Source organism: Lampetra planeri, chromosome 1 (assembly GCF_965212315.1).
Source record: "Lampetra planeri chromosome 1, kcLamPlan1.2.h2, whole genome shotgun sequence".
NCBI classification, from domain to species: domain Eukaryota; kingdom Metazoa; phylum Chordata; class Hyperoartia; order Petromyzontiformes; family Petromyzontidae; genus Lampetra; species Lampetra planeri.
Window position 1 is genome coordinate 19,771,988 of NC_136107.1, and position 27,735 is coordinate 19,799,722.

The window sequence follows — 27,735 nt, forward strand, 5'->3', positions numbered from 1 at the left end:
GGTTTTGCGAGTGGTTTTAATTTTTTTCATATTTTACATGTACAACTTTTATTTCAACTTTAGCTAAGGATATGTCTCTACCACATATGACAGTACATTAAAATAATGAACCTCAACCTACATAAAATTCATAGCAACATATGAACATATAGATATGAACAAATAAATAAGATTAACATATTATCTGTATATTAAGCAGTTGCATTCAGCTGCATTTGTTGAAATTGTTTTATTAAATACAAGAGTGACATTCAATGGATTCTTGATACCATTGCAATGACAGGCTGAACTTTGACCTTGCACAGAGAGTGCATGTCCTTTGCGTGAAGGGTTCTGAGCCAAACAATATTAGCCATGACGGTAACATGATAATTACAGTGCAGCAAACGATTGCTCAAGGAAAATATAAAAAAACCCCACTTAAAATTTAGAAGCAAAGTCCAAAAATATCAGTTTTCGAAATATGTCGACGCGGCCAACAATATAAACACACAGTGCTGATAAACAAAGATTCTGGGAGCATCCAGAATCTCATCATTCATGCCACTGCCTTCGTCTGGCTGAGCACGTCGAGAATACCTGTGGCCGTAACGCAATGAAGTTGCATGTACGAAAAAACGGATAAGCACAAGACTTTGCAAATTATCACACTCTCGGTAGATTTTATAGCCTGACAAGTTGCAATTGGGCTGAGAGTGGAGACCCATTTTCTCCAAGTTGGTAGAAGTAATCCAGTTCCGAAAAACTGCTCTTCAGTGTTACAATGCCCCAGTGGTGCTCTTTCATTGCTTTGCCGTGGTATTTCAATGAGTAAATAAGACTTTGAATGACTTTCATTAAATAAGACATTTCATAATTCAGTAACCTGTCTTTGCAATTTTGGAAAGAAAATGCAATGTGAAAGGAGCATGACACTGGTATTCATTTTCAATACTGTAATATATTTTTCATTGATTTTTCCACTAGATGGCAGATATATCACGTGATCAATAATGGTGGTATCAGTGCATAACTGCACGTTAGAAGAGCAGTGAGGTTGTTATGCGTTTTTGGTACTCTAAAAGGGTACAAATATACAAGAGGAAGGTATTGAGGAATTGTTCTGAAATTTGACCCTATTTATGCTGCTATGCAATTAATCTTACTCATCTGTCATCCAATATCAACCTTTCGGACGACGTTGGATAAAGCCAAGGCATCAACTGCACTCGACATCACAAACATGTTTATATCTTGATTGCAGCCATTCCACCCATTTATAATTGTTGCCACAATTGGCAGCCTCATTCTTTTGATACATTTCACTTAAGAGGACAAAAATGTAGCAGCATACAGCTCTTCTAATGCGTAGTTGTGCAAGGGCACTGACATGTTTGATTGTCTGCCATTTCGCTGTAATTATACCAAAATATTGCTTGAGTATAAAAAATAAACTGACGAGCAATAGCTTAAATTATCATTAATAATCTTTTACTTATTGAAACAAACACCCACATGGTTGCTTTATAGCATTTGCATGACAGCCTTCCACTAACCAACACACGGTCGTCAGTTCATTAAAATGTTCATAGCTCAAGATTAAATCCTGCAGATATATATACAAACGTACAACCGCGCTCAATGAACAAAACACGCCCTGCAATCAACCACTTAAAGCCAGAGCTCAGCGTAAAAAACGTCTCCGCAGTCCCAAAGAAAAGCGGTCACATGTGTACAGAACAAAAGCAGTTGCGTAACGCAAAATTAGCGACGAAAGCCCAAGGAGGAGCAATGCCACGCCCATCAGTTCCGCGCTGTGAACGGCTCCTGCGGCGCATTGAGTGTCTCCACCAAGATGTCGAGCAACTGCCTGTGCCTTTCCTGGGCGTCCGCGGGGAGGGCTCCGGGCTCGCTCGACGCCAGCAGCTCACACTCCATGGAGCGCAGGGCCTCACGCAGGCCCAGGAGCAGGCGTGCATCCTCGTGACGGCACGCCATGCGCACCAGGTCACCGTCGCCCACCGTCAGCAGGACGTCACCGTCCCCCTCTGCGCCGCACACGAAGACGAGGGTGGATGCGCGCCCGTTAAAGAGTGGGGCTTCGCTTAGACTCTTTCCCGTTCCGATTGACGTGCGTGTACGTCATCAGTTTTTCTTACGATTCCGTTCAAAATGAAACCGGAAAAAAAAATTACAACTAATAGAATGACTATCGGTAACCGAGGCTCCCACAAGGCCATGCGGGAGGATGTGTTGCCCGGTTTAGCACCGGCTATTATAGAGTGCGATCGTGTCGCTACGGTTCTCTGCGGTGAATACAATGTCTTTAAAAACAATGCCGCTACGCCTCTCTAAATAAAATTAACGCTGAGCCGTTTGCGCTTTACGAGATTCAGGGGTGAACGGGACCCATCCTGAAACTTGCAAACGTCTCGGAACGGGAAAGGGCTAAATGCTCCCGACGAGGTTATCTGGCTTGACCACCTGAATGTGAAAATGTATGAGAATAGGTTTTTCCCCTTTAATTTGGCAACAAAACAGGTGTTAAGTTGTTAAAACACCAAACTGAAACCTTTTGCAAGGAATCATGTCTGCATTAACCACAATACTTGTGGCTGGAGGTGCGGAGGAAGGACGATAAACTAAACACAAAAAACTGTTCTAAAGAAATTCGTTTTCAATCTAGATTATTTAAAAGTGGCTTCCTAATATCGGAAGGAAGAGCGTTCCAGGCGGCCGCAGAAGCGCATCTGACAGCACGCGATGCAGTGACCGAGTCGTGGTGTATATATTTAAACTGCTTGCGTAACGTACTGTAAGATAATTCAAGGCAGCACATTACCTCTCCAGTGAATGGGCGCGTCAGTCATGAGCAGCAGAGCCAAGGGGTGAACCATGGAGCTATCGCGCACGAACACCCTGCCGTTGGACTTCATGGCGCTGTAATAAACCAGGTAGCGGCTACGGAACTCCTCCTCGGTCCTACGCCACACATGAGAACATACAGGGTCACCACGAGCAGACAGATGCTTTTACTGGTAGGAACCTCCTGGTTACACCAGCCCACAGGGGATTATTGTGTCCGTCCGTCCGTCGTGCAGGGAGGGGCTGGGTGGGGAGGGGCTGGGCTGGGTGGGGAAGGTGGGGAGGGGCTGGGTGGGGAGGGTGGGGCTGGGTGGGGGGTGAGAGGGCTGGGGAGGGGCTGGTCACCCCGTGGTGCCCTTATAAAACTCAACGTTTAACCTACTCACGCCGGCTTGTGCCCGCCCTCACAGTCGGGCATATTTGCGGAATAAACCACGCCGCCGTTGACCCTGGCCATTGACCGAGCAACCCAACGTTGCTACCAACTCCCTCCGCGGGAATGTGTTTAAATATGCATCAGTGTGGTTGAGTTTGTTGAACACAACTCTGGAGGTGGCCGTGAAGTCAGAGCGCTGACCAGCACCACTGGGTTCATTGGCCCGTGATTTCACTGTAGCAAGTTGTCTCAACAAAGCATCGTGTTAAATTCGTTTTTCACTTAGTTTGGCTAAATTTCAGCCAGGAGAATAAAAATATTGGTATTACTGTCATACAATAAACACCAATGACATATACAACTATTGTGAATGAAGGCCGCTTAAAGGCTTATTCTGAAAAAGAAATGTATTGCAGTCATGAAAACTTGGTTTGAAGCTTTCCCGACTGCAGGAATTACTCTTTGGTTCTTTCGGTAAAGTCACGTAGAAAGAAAATAAATTAAATAATAGAGTACGATGTTTCGATTGCAACACAAGCAACCGTCATCAGTCATGGTTGGACACATGGGGTCACATTGCTCTGAGAAATGTATGAAAGTCTGTGAACGTGACCACTAACCTATAACTCTCTAATCTTTATCTCTTGTTGATATCTTTCTCGTTCACTCACATCTCACTCATCTGTATCTCATTATACTTAATTCAAGCAAGAATGACTCCCACTGATGAGACGCTGTATTTCGAAATCGGTTCAGACTTGAATCAATGCTGCTGAGGTTGTGCACTCCCAAGGGCCGATGGGTTGTATAAAAAATACTTTATTTTTTACACGCGAAGATAGATATGGGAAGGAGGCATATTGTTGAGCTCAGTGATTCTCAAACGCAGTTACGCGGAAACCCTGGAGGTACGTGGCAACGTCCCAGGGGGTAAGTGACATGATTTATAACCGTGTGAAATTATATCATACATGAGTCATTGGCGAATAAGCATGTATGAATCTGCCAACATCAAATAACTACAATGAAATTGAAATCCACATGGTAACCTAGAATTATATTAAATACTTTTCTAAACTCAATGATCGTAAACAAAGCGGTTTTCAAGAGCAATCAGGAGAGCGTCGGTTGATTTTTTTTATTCGCTTGCAGTTCCTAGCTAGTTAGGATACCTTGCCAAATGGACAATTGGTTAAAATATTGATGTTCATTATTCATGCATTTATTTCTGAGAACCATGCTGGGTCAGGGCAAGGTTTGAAACAAAATTCAACAAGGGGGGGGTAACCAGTAGCCAATAAAGGTTGAGAACCACTGCTCTAGCATACACATTTTGTATCTTTTAACGTCTCAACAAACCACATCTCTCAGTGGGCCACTCCAAGAGTTTTCATGAGCCAAACGGGTTTTGATTCCTTACCCATACCCGTACCCGGCCGCACCATGGTCGCAAATGGGTACCCGTACCCGGCCGGGTACGGGTAGCCGGGTATCGGGTAGGGTACGGGTATCGGGTACCGGATTGCGACCTCTGGCCAAACGTAGCCAGTGGAAGAACCCTGGTGTAAACAATGCTCGGACTGCTGAGTAGCGGTGGCCTTGGTAATTGCTGGTTCTGCTCACGCCGGTCGTACTCACTTGTTGAGGGTGCTGCTGTGCAGCAGGACCCTGCCGGTGCGCGTGCGGCACACCAGGCTGTCGGCCCGCAGCTTGCCTTCCCGCGTAACTTCCCCTAAGCGCAGCTGGGGTACGGAAGCATGCGGGGACACAACCGTGATTGACAATTGACAGCAAACGGGAAAAAAAATACGCACGCAGGTGCATCAAACAGCGAGCTGCTTCGCAACCCGGGAGCCACTGCCACTCCTGCGCAAGGCAGGGGACGCAGCCACACATTTTAAAATAGGTGTTCTACTCACAAATGGTTCCCGGTGGTTATCGGTTTGATTACAGATAAAATCTGCGACGTTCACCCTCCACTTTGCAATGGACAAGAGGAGTTCGACTGCCACTATAATTGTATTACATCTACGCAATTACCCGCTACGGACTTGTGCTCTACCAAGTATTTCAAGTTTTCCATCATCAACATATTCAGCATTTATCTCATCTTGTTGACGGGAGAAAAACGCACGTAAAAAAATGTCCACGATCTTTGTTCGAAGTTTTTGAAAGGTGTCTATTAGTGAAAAAGTACACATTTTGGGGGTATCTGGACACCGACAATGTTCACAGTGGCTGTGGCCCTGGTGTGAGGTGAACGCTGTATGGAAGGTGTCCAGTTCCTGGTGCGAGGTGAACACTGTACGTAAGGTGTCCACAGTTCCTGGTGCGAGGTGGACATTGTACGGTAAGTGCGAGTCCAGGCACGTACCTGTATAATGTTGGGGTAGAGGGCAGCAGCCAGCACCCCCAGCACGAGCTCGGCTTGGCGGCAATACTCGTTGCACAGTGCCTCGTCGTGCAGGCATTCCGTCGTGTTTTCTACTAAATTCGCATCGTGAATGCCCTGTGAGAACTGCCTCATCAGTCCTGAAACAGCAAGATACACAACAAAAACCCGACATAAATATTCCGTTCAAAAGCAATTTTTGGTTTTCCGATTTGCAGGTTGTCTCAGCACCCTGGCCTGAAGTTACGGAGCACGGTATAATGCAGTGGTAATTCTAGACACGAGATTGATACTGGTCACAGGAGTGTGAAATTTCCCCTGCTGGGTCAGAGTTGCCAACAGGAATGAGTGCCCAACGCATTGTTTGTTTGAGGAGGAAAAAATATTGGGTATAATTTGTGTGTGGGCGAAAGTCTTGAAAATGTGTCAAACACATTGTATGTATGTATGTATGCTGAACTTTTTTGCACAGCACGAATTTGTGCCTCTCACTTGACTTATAATAACATCGCATTTAGTACTGTTAGCAAATGCTCATACGACTATTCACTATTAACGACATCGTATTTGCTTTGTAGTGGTGTACTCATGCGACGAGCAACTCAGCAGATTACCTGTCAACCCCTTATGAGTGCCTACCTTATTATTGGCTAACTCATGCCCTTATAAATCTCAACGTTCATCCTACAATGTCCCATCACAAGGGAGAAACACGAACAAATAAACAAAAAAATGATTGCCCGTATTGAAACGGCTGAATGCCGTATGGATCTGAAAACGCAATTTCTATGTACAAGAATACGGGGTAAACCATATGGGTTGACAGGTATGCAGCAGTGTGTGTGTTTGACGCGGCGCCGCGTGCTCGTGGGGGCCGTCACTCGCCCTGCACATATCGGACGGCGGGCGGGTGCAGCATGTTCTCCGCGGCGCAGTGCTGCTCGTCGGCGCGATCGCCGTACGCGTGCCTCCACTCCTCGAGTGCGTTCACAAAAGCCAGGTGGTCGCTACGAGTCTCGCCCGCCAGCAGCCGCCGTGCCTGCGAACACATTGCGATGACGTTGAGACGACAGTGGGACGAACGCACTCCGGTGACGCGGGGCGATCAATCGCCCACAGTGGCAATGGGTAAACTACGCGACAGGGTTACTGCACGTCATTGTTGGAAGGGGTACAGGAGTAGAGATGTCCGAGTGCGAGAGACGTCTGTGACAGGCCTACACATGCTTGTACCGCGAGTACACCAAAGGCTTTAATAGGGACAGCAGGAAAGCAGGCTACCCTCCTTCATGATTCAAGCCGATGTAACTGAGATCGTGCATTCAACTGTGAGTGAGTGCTACGGAAAACAACATAGGTGTTCAAGGTAGCTTTAAAACACGGTTTGTTACAACATAGCGCATTCACGTTGTTTCAGTGGGTAATTATGTATAGAACAAGTGGAACGCTCACTATCCATTCGGATTTAGTAAATTCTTCACTTTCATTTAATATGCCAATTTACTGAATGTTACTATGACACATATGTAGTGGGTACGGACGGAGACTCAGGCTTACTAATTGAGGCAACACATTTATTAACCTTAACACCAACACTATTAACACTAAGGGTTAACAGCCCCTTTACCCGATAACCTATGGTGGTGGACCACCAGGCTAGCTACTCTAACACTCTGAGTTAGCAACAACAGACCCGACCCCAACTCGGGTCCGGGTCCCTGTGTTGGAGAATCCTCTCCTGGCGTAGAATGTAGATTTCTTCATGAAGACAAAAGCTGGGGACCCGGATTTTTATCCTGTGTGGCGGGGTTCGCTCCGCCCCTAGCCACGACCCCCTTCTCGAACTCTCGAGGAGGCTCTCCTCTCGACACGTGGTCCCCCCAGCCCCCCCTTTGGGGGTCCCCGGGTAGACACCTCCGGTCACATGTCCTCGGGGTCAACCAGAGTGCCATGGCCCCCTACAACCCCGTTCCGAGGCCGGCACTCTCGCCCCCTATCCTGTAGGGGTTGGCACTGCACATAGAGCGTGGGGCCATTACTTGACTGTCGGTGTCTGCTGCCCGAGCCCCATGAGGCCCGTTAGTGCATCCCCAATCAGCGGTGTCCGTGGTGGCAATACATTGCATGGTGTGTCTTTCCCAGGCTGGCCACACATAGCAACATGCAGCGATGTCGCTACACATATACAAAAGGTTTCTGCATGATTGGCACTACAGAAATATAGTTCCTTCATCAGGGTGGAAACTGATGTGAAAATGTAATGAAGCACGGCAGGTAGAAGCACTCCCACAGTAAGAGGCATTTCAAATAAATGAAAAATCTAGCGGCGACGCTAATCGTGACTGCGTTACACTCGAGACTCATCAGTCCTTCAGGGTCCTGACGCCCTGACCGGAGTCACTCGAGCGCACATCGCCATGGCGACGCAGCAGGGGGAGGGGCTGACGCGACACCACACGCCGACCACAGCTCGGGATGGGGGGGGTGGCAGGGAATGCGCCGCACTCCCACGCACACCTTGTTGACGGCCGCACGTTGCTGCAGGCCGCTCTGGAAGGGGTCGCGCGAGAGGCTGGAGATGATGACAAGCACGGGGTAGAGGCAGCGGAACAGGGTGGCCAGGACCAGGGCTTTGGCTAGTCGGGGCTCCACCGCCATGTGGGCGAGCCGAGCGCCCAGTGGGGTCAGGGACTCATCCATCATCAGGACGCCTTGGGTGGAGGAGGGGAGGAAGGAGGGGGGGGAGGAGGCGGAAGAGGAGGAAGGCAGCGGCAGGAAGACGAGAGAAAGGAGAGGGGAAGAGGCGAGACACACACGAGATAAGAAATGGGTAAATTGAGAATTGGATGAGGCAGTGAGATGGGAGGAACACAGGAGGAGCAGAGGGGAAAAGAGGACAAAAAGCACAACGGTAAATACAAGATAAGAAATGTTTCCTAAAATATTAAGGAAGCAGTTTTAACGTTATATGTTTAAAGCACATTGTTATGTTTTGGAACTTAAACAACAATTTTAATAATAATGCGATTTAACCAGGAAAGTCGAGTCTTAACCAATTTTCAGGAAGAAACTCTATTGTGTAATTTAACCAATTCAAGCAGAATGCTTGGCTTGTGGGAGAAAATTATAAATAAAACCTTCACAGGAGGGGACACCATTCAAAGGACGGCACAGATAGATTCAGGAATCCATTCACTGTGCTGCCATCCCCTGGTCATTTCACAAACTTTGGAAAATTTACAATTCTGCGTGACCTGCGTGATCCACCAACCTTTGCCAAAAAAGATTCGTATCACTGGGAGTGGCGTAGCGTGGTTGGTGTGGGCGTGGTTCAATCAAATAATAATTTCCCCATACCTGGGCATCAGTGCACATGTGGTATTAATGAGAAAGCAAGACCAGGATGAAATGCGGCGTGCCAAACCGAGAGCGGGACGGTACTGGTGCCTCATCCTGGCACGTGTAAAGAAAGACGAAGATCCCCCGTATAGCCTTCATAGACTGTTGGGGCAAGTGCTGTTAGCGAGCACCTACAGCACACGAGGGGTTGGGTGGCCAACACCACGCCCAGCTGCCTTTGTCCTCCCACTGGTGATGTTTACACACCACACCAGATACTCATGGGCCTCGGGGAGGGCTCATGACCAGTTCAGATAATCGTCACTGCGGTTGACTGTGAGCAGGAATTGAACTCGGGTCACCGGGTTCATAGAACAACATGCTAACCACTGCGCCACCGCTCCCCACCCTGGTGCACACAAGCACACACAATGTTACCGATCTCCTGCAGGATGCTCACAGCCTCCTCCACAGCGTATTTGTTTGGCCGGTCCAGCGCCTGGTCCAGAAACTGTGCCGCCTGCACATTGCACAACGACGACGCCATCGTATCATCACACCATGAGTACGCCTCTCCCACGTGGCAACCCGAGCGCTGGGGAGGCTGTCTACATCCGTGCCCGTCTGCGCAACCACAAGTGTTTGGTGTTTTCAATTTTAGTCACAGACTTTGTCTCGTCAAGCAGTGGATTTGTACTGAAGTCTTAGTCTGGATTACGTTTAGTCATTCTCTTATTCTCCCCCAATAAGTGAACACATGACATAGTTTTATTTAAAAAACATCCAATCACCATTTTGGGCTCCACCAGTACACTGCAGTCTCTAAATTATCATAGTCTGCGTCTTCATTCATACGAGCTAATTTTATCTCATTGTAGGTCATGCTTTGTTCGTTGGGAGTAACAGAGTCATTGTCACGCTTGATGATTTTCATCCATTCATGGTCATTGTTGCCTAAGTAAAATAGAACATTTTGTTGAAAAAAAAATTTCAGCAATAATTTCGTTCAGAGAAGAACTGTGGGCCGCCGCTCACCGGGATGTGCGGTGTGTGCAGCTTCACTTGCAGCACGAGGCTCTCGAGCGGCGTGCGCAGGATCTCTGGCGTCTCGAACTCGGGCATGGCGGCAAATTGCTCCTCGGAGAAGAGGTGGTAGGAGAAGCCGGGCTGGCAGCGGCCTGCCCTGCCTCGCCTCTGCACCACATTCGTCTTAGACACCCACACCGTGTCAAGGCACGACACCTGCGTGGCCACACACGAGTTTACGTCACACGCGCGGCAAACACAAATGACGCACGCTGCATCGGCGCTTCCACCGCCTCTCGCCTGTGCTGCACCGATACTTTGGAATGCCAATGAGTCACCTGACACCCAGCACATACACTCACCACTCACACTCATCACGTGCAGTCAGCACTCCGATACCTGAAAACTCTCTACTCTCACTCACCAGTCAGTCGTACGGCCTGCCCATTAGCACAGAGTAGGAGGCATCACTGCACGCAGTGCAATAGCGGGATTCACCCAAAAGGTGGAGCCACCACTCAGGGGAGGGAGAGAGGGAGCTCTGGCCATACCTGCGTGCGCATGTCATACTGCTGCAGCTTGTGGCAGCCCGTGTCTACCACGTGCACGATGTCGTCGATGGTGATGGCTGTCTCGGCAATGTTGGTGGCGAGCACCACCTTGCGCACGCCCTCCGGCGGCCGCTGGAAGATGGCCTGTTGATCGACTACCGACAGGCTTGAGTGCACTGCGGGCCGCGGGGGTAGGGGGTGGGGGGTGGGGACAGCGCTGGCATTAGCGCTCTCGTAGCGCCACCCGTGCAGCATCACTATGTTCAGGTGGGTTTACTCACGTGGAGACGGCCAGCAATATTGATCTCGCTGCTCTATAACGTTTTCGCACTGGCGCTTTACAGCTCTTTGATGTGTTTTTTTGGGTTGTACCGCGTGTTGGTCGGCACAATGTCTGACGTTTCGCTCTATTTGCTGGCAGCTTCTTCAGGAACAGAATATTCAGTTACGAAATAATTCACAATTCCCATTTCCTGTTGGATATTTTTTTTCCAGCCTGTTCTAACTGAAGTCAGATTTTAACGTCCAAAAACGATTGGATCAAAGAGAAGGAAGTGATGGAGAGGCATCGTGGCACCAACAGCACTGGCCCGTAACAACCTCTTGACCATAATCCTGACCCTCTGCATTGATGTCGATTACTGTACCACGCACGTGAGTGATAGAAACCTTTGGCCTCAGCCTGCAATACAATCCGATCAAATTAAAATGACATGCTAAGCATATTTGTCATCATGGGACCTCCTTTGCCAGTACCAAAATATGAGAATAGGTTTTTTTCCCACTTTTTTCTGGCAACAAAAAACACCTTTTACGAGGAATCATGTCTGCATTAACCACAATACTTGTGGTCAGAATGCAAACAAAAAACACTCTAATAATATATGCATTGTCTTTGAAACTGATTGGTCCACACTAGAGACAGCTTTCTTTTGAGTCTCGTCTCAAACGGTGTTAGACCAGAGGACGCCAAAAGGCGTACAAAAGGTGTGGACCAATCAGTTTCAAAGACAATGCATATATTACTGTTTGGTTCTTTCAGTAAAGTCACGTAGAAAGAAATTAAATAATAATAGAATACGACGTTTCGATTGCAACACAAGCAATCGTCATCAGGTACAAATGAATGAGAAAACAAACCTGGTAAACTTAAAAATATAATGCAATACAACACAGAGAATCGGCTAACATAACAGTCAACACCCTACCTGGTGGATTACGTTCTTCCAAAGATTGCTAAATTTGAGAGAGAGACAAAACACAGACACGGAGACACATAGACAGACACACAAGCAGAGAGAGACTCACACAAAGGCACACAGAAACAACGCCTATGTGTCGAGGCCTTAAATAGAGAGGGGGGGTGGGGCAGAGGGGGGGGTAGAGAACAATGAGAGAGTTGTGTGGAACATACAAGCACGGCCTGCCCAAAGCGGACGGAGGAGCTAGGCACTGGACTTCTAAACAAACAAGCACGGAGAAAGCAAATTTAGTAAAATTAGGAAGTGTAATGCAATGCAACACAGAGTCGGTTAACACACAGTTAACGCATAGCCTCGTTGATTACGTTCTTCCAAAGATTGCTAAATTAGAAGTGTGAAACAAACAAGCATGGCAAATCCTCCCGTAGAGGTGGTTAAAACTAGATTCGAAGCTGTTCCACACAACTCTCTCATTGTTCTCTACCCCACCCCACGCTCTCTGCCCCCCCTCTCTCTATACTTAAGGTCTCGACACATAGGCGCTGTTTCTGTGTGCCTATGTGTGCGTCTCTATGTTTGTCTCTGTGTGAGTCTCTCTCTGCTTGTGTATGTCTATGTGTCTCCGTATCTGTGTTTTGTGTCTCTCTCAAATTTAGCAATCTTTGGAAGAACGCAATCCAACAGGTAGGGTGTTGACTGTTATATTAGCCGACTCTCTGTGTTGTATTACATTATATTTCTAAGTTTACGAGGTTTGTTTTCTCATTCAATCGTACCCGATGACGATTGCTTGTGTTGCAATCGAAACGTCGTATTCTATTATTATTTAATTTAATTTCTTTCTAAGTGACTTTACCGAAAGAACCAAAGAGTAATTCCTGCAGTCACGAAAGCTTCAAATCTAATTTTAATGTATATATTATCAGAGTATGTTTTTTTTTGCATTCTGACCACAAGTATTGTGGTTAATGCAGACATGATTCCTTGTAAAAGGTGTTTTTTTGTTGCCAGAAAAAAGGGGAAAAAACCTCTTCTCATATTGTCATCTTTAAGGACTTAAAACTTTGCACACATATGGAGTAGACCTAGCCTCTTGATGACGAAGGGATTTAGTAGGCAGCCACATGATTCAGCAGTCAATGCACTGGGCTGACATTGCCAAGATCCTGGGTTTTGAATTCAAGCTTAATTCGCTCATGATTAAACTTGGTTCTCAAGTGTGGTGAATTGATGACCACGGCCATCCATGACTGCACACAAAAAAATGCATTAAATCAGGTTTTTAACAACTGGCAAACATTTACCTCCAAGAATCTAACTCTACTGGTCTTACAGCCATGCCGAAAACGTTTCCATGTAGCAGGGCACGCCAGAAAAGTGCTCTCCCCTATTGTAGATGAAAAAGGTCACTTGAAGGAATCTCAAAGGTAATTCTGTGATATCATTTTCTGCAGACAGTTATCTAACATGGGGTGATTAAAGAGTTATGAATTGACACTGTTACATTTGAGACAAATAAGTATAACCCGTAAAAACAAAGTTTTTCACTATAAATCCTTTATATGCGTGGCAGCGAACTTAATATAAAGGATTTAAAAATATATTCGTCTGTGGAGGACGCGGGGATCGATCCCGCGACCTTTGGCATGGGAAGCGAGGGCGCTACCAACTGCGCTACTCCGCCACGGCCTGTGGAGGGGTTACGCTCTGGGCTCTTATACTGTAAATGAGTTCTATTTGAATATATGTAAAATAAAACAATTTTGCCTAAAAAGTGTAAAATTTTGGGAATTTTTTTTCAAGAACATTAATTGTCTCGCGCAACGAGTCTGTGTGGAAAATGTCAGCTCGATTGGATCACGGGAAGTGGGTTAAAAAACGACCGAAAGATTTGCACGGTCGTAAGCAAGCACGCAAGCAAGCAAGCACGCAAGCAAGCAAGCGAACTTAATATAAAGGATTTAAAAATATATTCGCCTGTGGAGGACGCGGGGATCGATCCCGCGACCTTTGGCATGGGAAGCGAGGGCGCTGCCAACTGCGCTACTCCGCCACGGCCTGTGGAGGGGTTACGCTCTGGGCTCTTACACTCTTGACGTTCAGCCAAAGCCATGAATGCGTTCTATTTGAATATATGTAAAATAATTTTTTTTTGCCTAAAAAGTGTAAAATTTTGGGAATTTTTTTTCACGAACAATAATTGTCTGGCACAACGAGTCTGTGTGGAAAATGTCAGCTCGATTGGATCACGGGAAGTGGGTTAAAAAACGACCGAAAGATTTGCACGGTCCTAAGCAAGCAAGCACGCAAGCAAGCAAGCACGCAAACTTAATATAAAGGATTTAAAAAGGGATTCACCTGGCAAAATAAGGTGCTTGTCTAAGCGGTTGTTTAAACGCTGGGAGAGTTTGTCCATCACCCCTCGAATCTCCTGCCAGCCCGGCAAGAAACAGAGCACTCCCCCTGGAGACAACAGCATGACAGCATTAGAGCATACAGCTGGCACAGCCGAGCACAAGTGCAGGCAGAAAATACATTACCAAAGACGTCACCACCTATTCAAGGCAACATATGTATGTTGAACTTCTTTAGTACCGAAAGAAGACAACAGTGCTAATTGGAGGTGCGGCTGTGTAAACTAAAAAACTAAACTATTCTTATTTTACCAGTTAAGGTCCACCAAACTATTTAGCTCTTTTTCAGAAGCGACCTGGCCACAAACGATAGCTCAATGAAGTGGCTTATGTGGAAATGCTATAGCAGCCAATACTCTAAATCAGGGATGGCCAACCTGTAACAGACCAGGAGCTAAAAAGTACTGATGAATTCAGCAAAGAGCCAAGTATATATATGTGCATCTATATGTTGACAGTTTTTGGCACAATACGGCAGACATTCATTATTTTTTTTATACTTTGATAGTATGTTCTACATTATGCCCCTTCGACAGAGCCAATTGTGGTGGATTATAAAGAACATGCAGTTCGAGAGACGTCAGTTGGCCACTGCTGTGTTAAACGCATTATGTTGATTCTAAATGTGGAGGGAAAAACTGGAGAACTCAAGAGAAAAATCCACGCGACCATTGAGAGAACGTGCAAACTCCAAACATACAAGCATCAGGGTCGGGATCGAAACCATCACCTCCTGCGGTGTGGTTTTGTAGTGTGGCGTTAAAGTTAGTGCCTGCATCAACCACTCCAGGTCAAGGAAAAAGGGAATGATAGGATTAATTATCTACATCACTCCCCTGACTCATAATGAATGAATAGTGTAATTTCATTGTGCACGTCTTATTCGTGGATCATAGGATGAATTTGCCACTGGACCCCACTTATCCATGAAAATAAGTGAATAGAAGTTCTTACATATCAATTAAAGGCTGCACATAACAGATACATTTCACTGATGTTAGTTACACAATGACAATAATCACATATTTAGCAACTGCCTTTTGACTAATATTGAGAACTTCAAGGGACTGCATTGTAAAATGTCTCGAGTCACAATTATTTTTCTGCCGACACCGAAGAAGGTCCACCGACCCCTAGTGTACACGTATTATTCGTTATTTAGTGGCGAGGTCAATATCAATATTTTCCATTTGTTTGTCATGAGAGAGCTGCAGTGTGGACCTGGCGTGCCACGCGAGCAGATAAACTCCACGACTTCAGCGACAAAATCCAGGTCGGGCGCGGGGTCATCAGAATCCTGCACACCGGAATTATGGGACAGCACAAACCCACACGCGCACATGTGTTACACACACACTCACACTGGAACCGTGTGTGTCATGCAAATATACAATTATATAGATCCACTTGGGAGCCTCGTTCAAATATTTGTCCAAGTACACATGCCACACTGACATACAAGCACGCACACCAACACATACGTATACAGTAACATCTCTTGAGGCTGGACTCGAGGAAGATGGAATTTGGGTTATTCTGCAAAGACTATCATGAAAATAAGAAAAATGACAAAAATCCAAAAGAACTAGACTACTGTCCGCATGCTAAATAATCGTGGGTTAGAATGCGGCATTCTGTAGTCCATCCACATGCATCGGTCTGTCACATGGCCTGCTGGTGTTAGCATTACAACAATCATTCCTTTCTGCAAAACGGTGAAATGTTATTAAAACTTACTTGAACGAAAAGAGGACAACTTTGGATTTAATCGAGTCACTTCTACTCCTCGACGGACACCGAGTGATTGGCACAGACCGACGAGTGGCGCCGTCCCAGCACGCACCTTGCTCGGCGGGTGGCGCTGCATGAGTTGGCACACGTTCCGCAGGTGGTACGGCGTCACGGGGTACAGCTTGCCGGGCACTCGCAGCACCGTCGCACCGCCGAAATACTGGGCGAGGCGCTGCGTGTCGGGCGTGGCGGACGCCAGCAGCAGGCGCAGGCGCGGGTTGCGACGCAGCACGTCGCGAAGGAGCACCAGCAGGAAGTCCGTGCCCACGTCACGCTCGTGCACCTCGTCCAGCAGCACGTGGCTCACACCCAGCAGGTCCGGGTTGCTCTGCAGCTTGCGCAGCAGGATGCCCACAGTGCAGAAGAGCACCGCGCCCCCCGGCGTGGGAGGAGAACTCTCCATGCGCACCTACCCGACGCGGCGACATAGGCGGTAGCGGAAGCTGAACATCACCACATTTCTGGGAGGCTCAACTGGGACACATGTACCCCTTTTCTGTTAGGACATCCAAGCCAGGCCAACATGTGGCCCTCACGGTAGGGGTAGTTTTCCACCGGCTATTTAACGAGCTAAGCCAAAACCAAACTGCAATACCATGGCCTCACAAGACATCCGATTCTGGCCTAGGACCAAGTAGAAAAAAAGTAAGCGTTAATTTCATGTGACGTCAGTACACTGTGAAGACACAGCGTCATCACTCCATCATCTACACGTGACTCAACCAGTTCATTAAATGTGACATTAATGGCATGGCTCTGATGCTAGTGGAAAAACTATCTGGTACCTCTTTTGAGTCGTGCCAGGCTCGGCCATCAAAGGTGAGCAGGCAGAAGTTACTTTCTAAAGTCTAGGGGCGTAAGGGCTGCCAGATCCAATCAGCCACTTGCCTCGCTCTTTTCTTACGTTGGTCGCGTCTACTGCTCATAGGCCACTTCTACTCCACTGCCAGCCGCACTCACTACCCATATAGCCCCAATCTTTGTCCAAATCATGAGTCGAGCAAGAGGCCAGAAAATTTCAATTGGGACAAAATCCCATTTTTCTTCAAATGCTTCTGCATGCCAAGGACAGCCATTCATAAAACGGGACCACATTCAGGCAAAACCAGCAAGTTTGGTCACTTTAGCAACAGCATTAGCTGGGCATGCAACAAATTAACCCCCTCTAGCCTCACAGCGCTTTAATGAACTGTCACAATATGGTGGTTGTTACTCGATAAAAAAAATCGATGCTAGTCTCGTTTTTATCATAAAATATTTATTTTTTATGAATGTTTCTATTTTGTTAACTCCATTTGCCTAAATGTAAGATATCATCATTTAAATAAACATTGAATAAATAGTTAATTACGTGCATGAATGAATGCATGTATCATGACAAAAGGGCTGTACACGTACATTACAATTATGATTATACTACAAAAGCAGTTAACACACTGCTCATGCCGCCTGTATGTATATATCATTTCTTTTGCACCATATGTATACAACTGTGCGAATCAGAGGTGTGGGGGAAGGACGACAAACTAAATACGAAAAGCAGCCTTAAAGAAATGAGTTTTTTATTTAGATTAAAAAGTACATAGCTCCAGAGGCTTCCTAATATCGGAAGATAGTTCCAGACGGCTGCAGAAGCGCATCTGAACGCACGCGATGCAGTATTGGGTTAGCAAAAACGCCGTTGCTGCAACGATGCCCTTTAGCCTGAAAAAAACGCGAGTGTCGTGAGCACCACGCACCTGGTACCCGATGTTCCTGCGCAGGTGAGGTCCGAGCTCTTGCCGCACGCGCTGGCACACCGACACGGCGCTAATGCGCCGCGGCTGCGTCACCACCACGTTGCAGTGGGCGCCGGTGCCCGCGCGCGACACCATGCTCTCCAGGATCAGCTGCGGGATCTTGGTGGTCTTGCCGCAGCCCGTCTCGCCAGCCACAATCAGCACCCGCCTGTCCTCCGCCTCCAGCGCGGCCAAGATCTCGTCACGATGGTCCAGGATGGGCAGAGGGTCCTCGCCGGGGGTCACGGGGGGGTTGGCGGCGCGCCACCGCGACAGCAGCTCTTCGCTCAGCTCTTGCGCTTGCTCCGGGGTGAACGGCTTGTAGGGGCGGCCCGTGAACACGCAGCGCACACATGCTTCCTCCACCGCTGGATCCAGCACCTGCGCGGCCTCCGAGGACTGTGTGTAATTTTCGCGCTGTGGAACATAAACAATAATAACAGTTTACAGCCCTATCAAGCCACTAATAAAATGAACCCTGAAGGCGAGAGGATTAGTTGGTTGACCAAAAATTGTAATGAACTACTTTTTCGTGATCAATTACTCAGGTGCCTATATAAATTTAAAATGTTCCCACATCCTTCCCTTCGAAGGCAGGGACCCCGAAGCACTGCTCAGTGTGACGAGGCCAATGATGCATATAGCACCATGCTCTGCCCATCATTTCCTTTCCAGCGGCACACGTCGGAGTCGAAGTGAGACGTTTTTCAGACTATTTTCTTCCTATATGATCAGTAATCAAACTGCTAATCGGTAAATAAATTGATTAATTAACTAAATAATTGAATATCCCGGCGGTAATTTATCCTCGATATCCTGTTCCATATTGAGAAGCAGGCTATGATTAAATCATTTCTTGGAGATCTACAACGTGCATCAGGAAGGTAAAGTGCTATTAAATTACATTTTCTGAAATAAATTCAGATATTTATTGTCCACTCTGTGCCAGATGGTGCGTTCATAAAGGTTTCGTGCAGCATTGGAAGCTGGAGCAATAAAATATCCCAGCCTATAAAAACAAACTCAGTGAGCATGACAAGATCTACCTGTGTTAACTAATGTCAAGTGAAACATTACCACAAAGGTTTATTGGACATTTCCGTAAATTTCCAACAGTGCGTACTGCAGTCAACAAAATTCCCTCCCATGCTGCGTAACACTGCTTTTCAGTCACCAGTTATAAATTAATTGCAAGCTGAACCTGCAGCAGGAAGTCGTGGAGGCGTGTGGCGAGGGCTGGGAGCAGCCTAATGGGAGTGGGTCGCCGGTGCTGAGCGTGCATGTCCTGCAGCGCCGTCTTATTATAATCAACGTTTCTCAGCGGACGGTTGCCGCTGTCCAACAACCCCATTTCCTGTGGGGGCAGAGATGAGGAAATGAATGAAACACATCACGTATATATAAATGCATCGCTTATAAGCACAAAGTGAAACGATTTAATATGCACTCGCAGGCATGCTCCAAAGTCGACGCAAGTTCACACACTGGACAATTGGGCAAGACACGAGTTCCCATGGCAGCATTCCGAGATCAAACTGGTACCCTTGGGGCCACGTGCCTCTCTTTCAGTGGTTCACGCCACTCCATTTGCTAAGCGATCCACACGCTTTCATCCAGGCCACCCTCAAAACCAGTTGTGACATCATGGGGTCAAGGTGAAAGAGACACCCAGAGTTAGTGGCATCTCTCACTATGGTAAAATTCAGAGCTGTGTTTCTATAAAAACACAACTGCTGAATATAAAAAAATATTAGATTTTGCCTCGGGATAGCATAACCTAACTCCAGAATAAACTACTTGTCTTCACAATAAACTAGCAATGCGCACATCCTTTGGACATGACCGTTTGTTCGTCTGTCCCTCCCTCCCTCCAGCCAGCCAGGCAGCCAGCCAGAAAACTGTTTTTGATAATACAGTATGATAAATGATCGCTCTTGTGGAGTGCTGGGACAAGAAACGAGCCACGCGGGGTCCTTGTTAGAATGGTCCAGCGCGGCTATTCCCGAGGGTGAAAGGTCATTGAACGCAATCAGGTGGCGGCTGCTCAAACCTTAAAAGAGGCACACGCCATTGCGCAGGCCCGTTTTATGGCCTCGTTCTTCTTGGGAGCGTGCGCCACAAACACCATGTCCTGTGGCCACGAAAGACGCAGGTGGCACTCGAATGGCCGCTGTTCCGTCACCGTGAAACGCACATGCTTCTGCACAGAGGGATAGCGGAGTGGGTAGAGAGTGCAGTTAGATCAGCAGACATTTGATTTTACAGGAATTACTGCTGCTCAATTCTAAAACTAAACACAAAAATATTTGTATTTTACCAGTTAAGGACCACTGAGGTAAATAGCTCTCTTTCAGAAGAAATCTGACCACAAATGATAGCCCAATGAAGTGGCTTATCACGTGAAAGTTTATCGCAGCCAATTGCGCTAAACGCATGTTGATTCTAAATGTGGAGGGAAAAACCGGAGGACCTGGAGAAAAATCCATGTGTCCATGGGGAGAGAGACATGCAAACTCCAAAATACATGTGTCAAGAGTTGGGATCGAACCCACGACCTCCTGTATACTGTGATTAAAGAGTTCACAGTGGGTTTCATGCTGCCGTCGGCAACATACTCAGAGGTGTTCCAGCAAAGAATTCACGCCAGGTCTGGCCAGGAAAATGACATTATGTAGTGAACGAATAAGACCCTAAGTGATTCCATGCATGAGATTGAAATAAAAAACAAATAATAATTTCCAGCCACTCAATCCACCAATGGATGAAGGTCTCGCCATGTCACTTCAGTCAGGTTTTGACCATACGTCACCACTGCCATCAGTTTATGTTGGTAAAAAGAGGAAGCGCAGGACTGGTTCTGGTATCACTCGCCAATGATGTTAGCCATGTCTGGGAATCAAATTCTAGTGGACAGGCTCAAGGGTGAAGCGTGCTAACAGTGGTTAGCATGTACCACTCAATTCCCCCTTATATGAAAAACGTGCCTATCGTACAAAAAGCTAATGTAAAATCTGATTATCTGGTAAATACCTAGAGTAAAAGTGGAACACATGGTGTGGAAAATAATCTACGCTGCTCATCACGTTTACGATCTTAAAAGTGTGTTAGAAAATCTCTAAAGTGTAAAAAAAAAGTAGCATGATACTCACTTCTGCAGAGGGGGAGGCGGTGGCGATCTGCACTACTGACAAGAGCAGCGTCTTGGAATTGGGAAACTTCTGCATCAACTCGGCCATCTCCGAAGCGTGGCTGATCTGCTCTCTTGTCCTACGAGGGCCAAGAGTTGTCAATTATAATCTGGCCAGGTTGCGCAAGTTATATTTATTATTATTTCTATTATATTGTTTGTCACGTTTCAGAGAAATACAAACAAATGCAAATGGCTGCTATTTTCACCAAACACAAGAATAACTAGCATATGAGTGCAACATTCACCGATCAAAGTTTTGCAAAAGACTTCACCATCTGCACCACATAGCTCTGAGTAAATCATGTTTTGAGTGGAAAGCAAGATGCTTGTAATAATTCTAATTTATTTACTCAGCAAAGCCTCCATGAGCCTCAAGACCTTTTTCGCAGGAGGGTCCTGCTACATTGGAATGATTGGCCAATATAAGGGCGGTTGGCTAAGTACGTGCGAAAGAAGTGTTAACATATAGTAAACTAAATAACTGGAAAAAAACCCATGCATACACAAGGGGGTGATGCTCAGCACATCAATCTCATGGCTATCTCAATAGACCCAAGAATATAACACATGGGGGACCATGGTGGTCACTAATCCCAGTCAGAAACCAGACTTCAATCTGTTCAGCTTCTGAGAGGTGATGAAATTGGGAACATTTATGGTGATTTAGTTGATAGGGTAATTTTGCCATAGGAAAGTGGATGCCCATGCAAGAGATACTTTTTTTTTTTTTATATAAATGTCTTTTGAGTAGAAGCAGTACATAGGCCACAATTAGATGGGGTTCGGATAGTGGCTCTGCCAGGGAGGGCACAGTGAACCCTTTGATCAATGACCGGTTTTGTATCAGGGAAGTCCCTAATAACATCACAACCTAAAATTAAAGGTTATTTTTCATATTGGGTCATCTTTATGCGAGTTATCATGTCCCCCCCCCCCGCCATTCGTACAGATGGATAACACTGCTGTTTTCAACCTCAGATGGAAAGCATTCAAAACTGCTCGCAGTTATGATGCAGCAAACACAACCTCAAGAAGAAGGCAGTAATATTGTAGACTCGGACCTACCTCTGGAATGGAGCACCTCTATGTCCTCTCCCAGCAGGGTTATTTCTCTGGTACCTTCCCATGTCTGCATTATCTCCTACTTGAGGGATCAAGGCCAGGCTGTTGGCCTGGTTCTCTGGGACACCCAGCTGGGATGCAATAGCCTGGTATTCGTTACAGCTCAGAGGCTTATTGTTTGCCGAGATCCACCCTTGCTCCTGCAACACAGTGCCAATGCATTATACCAATGTCTGCATAGGCCAGAATGCAAAGTTTTGTAATTCAAATTTGTGCAACACATTTTTTCAAGATGACGAACAAAACATATGACCTGAGATCACGGTGTGTTCTGAGAAAGGGCATAGTTACTCAGTTATACTGGTAGGAACCTCCTGGTTACACCAGCCCACAGGGGATTATTGTGTCCGTCGTGCAGAGGGGCTGGGTGGGGAGGGGAGAGTGGGGACGGGCTGGGTGGGGCTGGGTGGGGAGGGGCTGGGTGGGGAGGGGCTGGGTGGGGAGGGGCTGGTCACCCCGTGGCGCCCTTATAAAACTCAACGTTTAACCTACTCACGCCGGCTTCTGCCCGCCCTCACAGTCGGCCATATTTGCGGAATACACCACGCCGCCGTTGACCCTGGCCATTGACCGAGCAACCCAACCTTCCTACCAGCTCCCACCGCAGGAATGTGTTATTCTTTGGGTCTTTCAGGAAAGTCACGTAACGATGATGACCACTTGTGTTGCGATCGAAACGTCGTAGTTTTTTGTTATTTTCTTTGAACCTATCTACGTGATTTTACCGAAAGACTCAAAGAATATTAATTCCTGCAGTCACGAGAGCTTTAAGTAATGATTTACTCGGTTATGTTAAAAAAATTCATGTACGGACGCATCTCATTTAAATGTATGTGTATGCTCACGATACATGTATTGAATCGTACTCGCGTGAAAATGTATGCTTTGAGATTTGTGCAAATTATATACTATTACATTTCAAATCATGAACAAAATCTTACAGAAAAGACCAAAAAAACCAAAAAAATACATCATGAACCGGACAATGATAATTCATATAAATGGTAGGGGGTTGTTGAGTTTAGTTAATTTTATGTAACCAAGTCAGAACTCAAGAGATCAGAACAGTTTCACTTTCAAGATGTGACCTGGGTCACAAACATGACAAAGAAAACCAAATCAGATCAAAACAACCGCATTACAGAATAAATAAATAAAAATCTAAACAGATATGCATAGATATTGTAAGTAATGAAATTTCCTGTAATGTACAGAACGAGTTACATGAAATGTTACGAGTCATGAATAAGCACCTTGAGCCTGGCACAGGCGACAGCAGCAGCATGCCTCTCTGCCTGCAACTTGCGCCATCCGAACCCCTCAGTGCGCAGATTCACTGGCCACATCACTGACAGTACGCTCCGCTGGGGGTAAAGCACACAGTCCACAATCTTTGAGACTATAAAACTAAACCGTTTTTATTTTACCAGGTAAGGCCCACTGAGCTATACAGTAAAACCTTGGATTGCGAGTAACTTGGTCTGCGAGTGTTTTGCAAGACGAGCAATTTTTTTTAGTAAATATTAATTTGATAAACGAGCGAGGTCTTGCAATACGAGTAGTACGTGTATACGTTTTGTCTGCCGAGCGTCACGTGATCACAACTGATATACGAGTGCTTTGGATTACAAACACGTTTCCGGAACAAATTATGCTCGCAATCCAAGGTTTTACTGCATATCTCTTTTTCAGAAGTGACAAATTATAGCTCAACCAAGTGGCTTATCATGTGGAAATTGACAGCAGCCAAATACTCTTAAACGCATGTTTCAAATTGTGGAGGGAAAACCGGAGGACCCGGAGAAAAATCCACACAGCCACAGGAAGAACGTGCAGACTCCAAACATACAGGCATCAGGGTCGGGATCGAACCCACTACTTCCTATATACCAGGCGAGGTAGTTAACATCTCGCCACCATGGTACCTTCGACAATACAATGTTAGAAATGTAATTTGCACGATCGAGCATGAGTCTATCCTTGGACTCACAATGAAATACAATTTATATTGGTATCACTGACAATGTGCATATATCTAGCAACATAATACATGCACAGCATAATAGTTAGTACAAGTGCACCTACATAAATTTAAACTTATTTTAAAAAATGCAGTCAATTAAGCAGAAAAAGTTTGAAGTGATGGATGCTGTCCTTATTTAATCCAACAACAACAATTATGTACCAAATTAATAGCTAGCTTCCTAAGCAGTGTTTAATTAGAATACAATTTTCAACTTGCAATACAGTAGATTATTAAATTAAGATATTAAAAAAATTAGGAAGTTGAATCAGTTTTATGTGTTTTTCAATCTGGAAAGTATCTCCGTCTCGGTCAAAGTAAAAACTTGCCAAAGACAGCCAACTTCAACCCGAATATGTGCCAGGCCTCGACAACTTTCATCCCAATCTGCACTGCACCTTGAGCCTCCCATCGTAGTTGGTGTAGGAGAGTTTGGTGGGGCATGTGGTGGCACTCGCAACGTGTTCCAGCACTGTCCTCAGCAGGTCCTTAGGCAATGGGAACTCTTGAAGCAAGGCTTCTTGCTCATCTGTGGGTTTTCAGTGCAAATTTTAATCACATGGAATTTAAACAGCTTCTCCCGTTACAATGTGTGGGTGATGAGCAGCAGTTCACATTGCTAAGCCACAGAGTGAATCCATTACTGAATTCCATATCCATGATACAGCATGATATCACCAATGATATCATTGTAAACTTTGAGATCGGAAATATAATATTCAACCTATGGAAGTTAACCAAGTCCAGACGGATTCAACCACTGTCTATGAGAACGAATATATTTTTGTGTATCGCAAAAATGCTTGAAATTCAAATGTTATCTTTGTATATGAAAATGGTATGTGGTAACCAAGGTAAAGGGGTTTCTTAAGACTATACCACTCACATCCAAACGCTAACTAACATCGTGTGCAAAAGGGAAAGGTGCAGCCCTGAAATTACTTGCTCACAACACTGCTGGCAGATGCCTCTACTAGAGAGAGCATACGAGAACCCCTGTAGAGAGGCATGAGTACGTCTATCAGAATCAGAACATTGATTTATACAGAGCTATAACGCTCTTTTTCACAGATGTCCAGTCTGCTCTTCCACATTGGCCAGCTGTCTTTGGAGAGGTGAACGTACTCACACTTTACCCCATCACACGTTTCCTGTTGACCGACTGTGGTGTCCCCATTCACAATACCGTACTGTATATTGCTGTATCTTTAGAACTGCTTTTTGTGTTTAGATTGTTGTCATTCCACTGCACCTCCGATCAGCACGATTGGCTACGTACGGTGCAAAAGAAGTTCAACATCATGCAATCACTTTGAATTTGACCAGGTAAGGCCTACTGAGCTATGTAACTTTTTTTCAGAAGCGAGCTGGCCACAAATGACAGCTCAACAAAGTGGCTTATTCTTGGAAATATATGGCAGCCAAATACTGTAAACGCGTGATGTTGATTATAAAATGTGGAGGGGAAACCCGGAGGACCCGGAGAAAAATCCACACGACCACGGGGAGAACATGCAAACTCAAAATATAAAGGCGTCAGGGTCGGGATTGGGATCGAACCCACGACATCCTGTACACCAGGTGATGGAGTTAACATCTCGCCACAGTTGCAGTCACCAACCCATCTGCTATTGGGTTTCTCTACGAGAGCAGTGGCTTGCCGTAATCTCCGGATGATTATAAGACACGACTTAGCCCTGTACGGATTCTAAAGCAAACAGTGGGATGTGTATGTATGCGTGTGACCATACGTGTAGAACTCTACCGACGCAGCTTACAAATTTGAGCTTCTTCCTATCCGCATCTCCCTCTTAAGCCGGAGGACGCAAGATGGGCCGCCTCAGAGGGTGACATTGAGCAGCGCATGCATCGCCACAAAGCACGTGCTACCCCCCCATCCCCCCAGCGTGTCTACGCTTCACCACAAAAGACTTCGAATTAACGCAGAATAATACAACGCCGCCGTTACGCGGACTACAAAAATTGTACAAAACAACCACCCGACATGAGCCACTGCGGCGCTTGTGACAGGCTAGGTGACAGGCGAGGTGCAACCTTGAGGCCACGTGAAAGTGTCAGCAGGCTGTGGCAGGTTACGGGACAGAACCCAGTGTACCCATGTGGGTTCAACCGAAGTGACCGACAGATCTAACGCACACGACGAAGAATTCCACTCGCCTGAGTACCCGGCCTCGAGTCCGCCGCCGGCCTGGCTGGAGGTGACGGCGGCCGCCACTACGCGCCTCCCCGCCGCGCTCTCCACGCCGCCGGCACGGAGCGAGCCCGAGCACCGTCGCGCAGCTGCTTGGGGAGGAGGGGGGCCCCGAGCTGCCTCGCTGCTGCCCCCCAGCCAGGACGAACGCGCCGTGCCGAGGCGGCCAAGGCAGCGCGACAAAACCAGCACGCGTCCCGTGGCCATCTCGGTGGTCGGAGCCGGTGTGGGCCCCAGCGGTCGTGGTGGTGGTGGCAGTGGCAGCAGCGGCGGTGGTGGCACCGGTGGTGGTGGTGGCGGCTTCCGCGCAGCCGCCGCGAGGCCGCAGCGGCCATCTTGTTCAGGGAGAGATGAGTGGGTGATGGGGTTTCGACGAGTTGACGGGTTGCTTCGTCTGTGAGGCAAGAGGTAGCGATTCATACGCCACTCTAAGCATTCGTCGGGAAGCATTGTGTTGGTTGTTGTTGATGTTGTTGTGTTATCCAGGCGTCATGGTGTTACCGCTTTCGTGGTTAAGTCCCGTCTCTCCCAACACCCCTCCTTCCGCTAATCCGACCTACGTGCTGCGATGGACCCGTTGCTCGAAACGTCGCCTAGTACAGTACAATATATATTTGCATTTCAGTTGACGAACGCTGGGCCGACTTACTCCTGACTGTAACGCTGCAGTGGCGTTTAGGAGAGGGGAGCTCCGGCATCATCACGGCGCGACAAAAGTGGCGCGCGATTTTGCTCCCCCTTACCAAGATGGCCGCCGCTCTGAACCGGTCGCGCGCCGATGCCGCTCGTCCCCAACCCCCCCCCCCCAATCGCCGTGACCCCATCCGATCGCCTCCGCGGACCAATGGGAAGCTCGCGTCTCGTGCCTGCGACCCCACCCACATTCACCTTCAACGGGGGGGGGGGCAGCGCGCGCGCGGTGGTGGTTGGAGCTTCGTCGACGTTGGCAATGGGGCAACCCCCACCCCCTCAACCCCCCCCCCAACCCCGCGATTGGTCGAGGCCCTGCCGGGTGCGAACAAAGGGCGAGTTGGCGCGTGCGCGCACGTGCTTTACGTTTTCATTTAAAGCTTTCGTGACTGCAGGGATTCATATTCTTGGTTCTTTCGGTAAAGTCATGTAGAAGGGAAATAATAAAATATTTTTTGTATATTTATATTACTTTATTATTTCCCTTCTACGTGACTTTACCGAAAGAACCAAGAATGTGCTTTACGTTGTTGCCCCCATTCAAATGCTTAATACTCTCCCCCGCAATACGTGGGATGGCGTAGGTGTACAGGGGGTAGTGCGTGCAAGCCACTGTTTAGTTATCGTTCATCCGCATCTCCGATGAGCACGGTTGCTTATGTATGGTGCGAAATAAGTTCGAAATGCATACATTCCCGTTTGCATGTGGTCGGGGTAAATCAATGCGTTGTCAAAATGCATCTCACCTTAACGTAATTTATATAGCGTTTTGACCAAGGCCCTAT

At 46.9% G+C, this 27,735-nt stretch overlaps 1 protein-coding gene across 1 annotated transcript; it reads right to left on the reverse strand.

Annotated features, from left to right (window-relative positions):
• DHX30 (DExH-box helicase 30) lies at window positions 1-26,977 on the reverse strand. The gene is made up of 20 exons (XM_078596130.1): window positions 26,227-26,977; window positions 24,447-24,577; window positions 23,279-23,389; window positions 21,969-22,165; window positions 20,863-20,980; window positions 19,764-19,913; window positions 18,915-19,067; window positions 17,675-18,130; window positions 15,988-16,344; window positions 15,366-15,441; window positions 14,089-14,193; window positions 10,529-10,704; window positions 9,987-10,193; window positions 9,390-9,471; window positions 8,130-8,323; window positions 6,498-6,651; window positions 5,595-5,752; window positions 4,859-4,962; window positions 2,822-2,961; window positions 1-2,027 (listed from the first exon to the last, which is right to left on the reverse strand). The coding sequence occupies exons 1-20, from the start codon at window positions 26,708-26,710 to the stop codon at window positions 1,783-1,785; spliced, it is 3,798 nt and encodes a 1,265-aa protein (XP_078452256.1). The 5' UTR covers window positions 26,711-26,977; the 3' UTR covers window positions 1-1,782.
• Window positions 26,978-27,735: the final 758 nt, after the last annotated feature.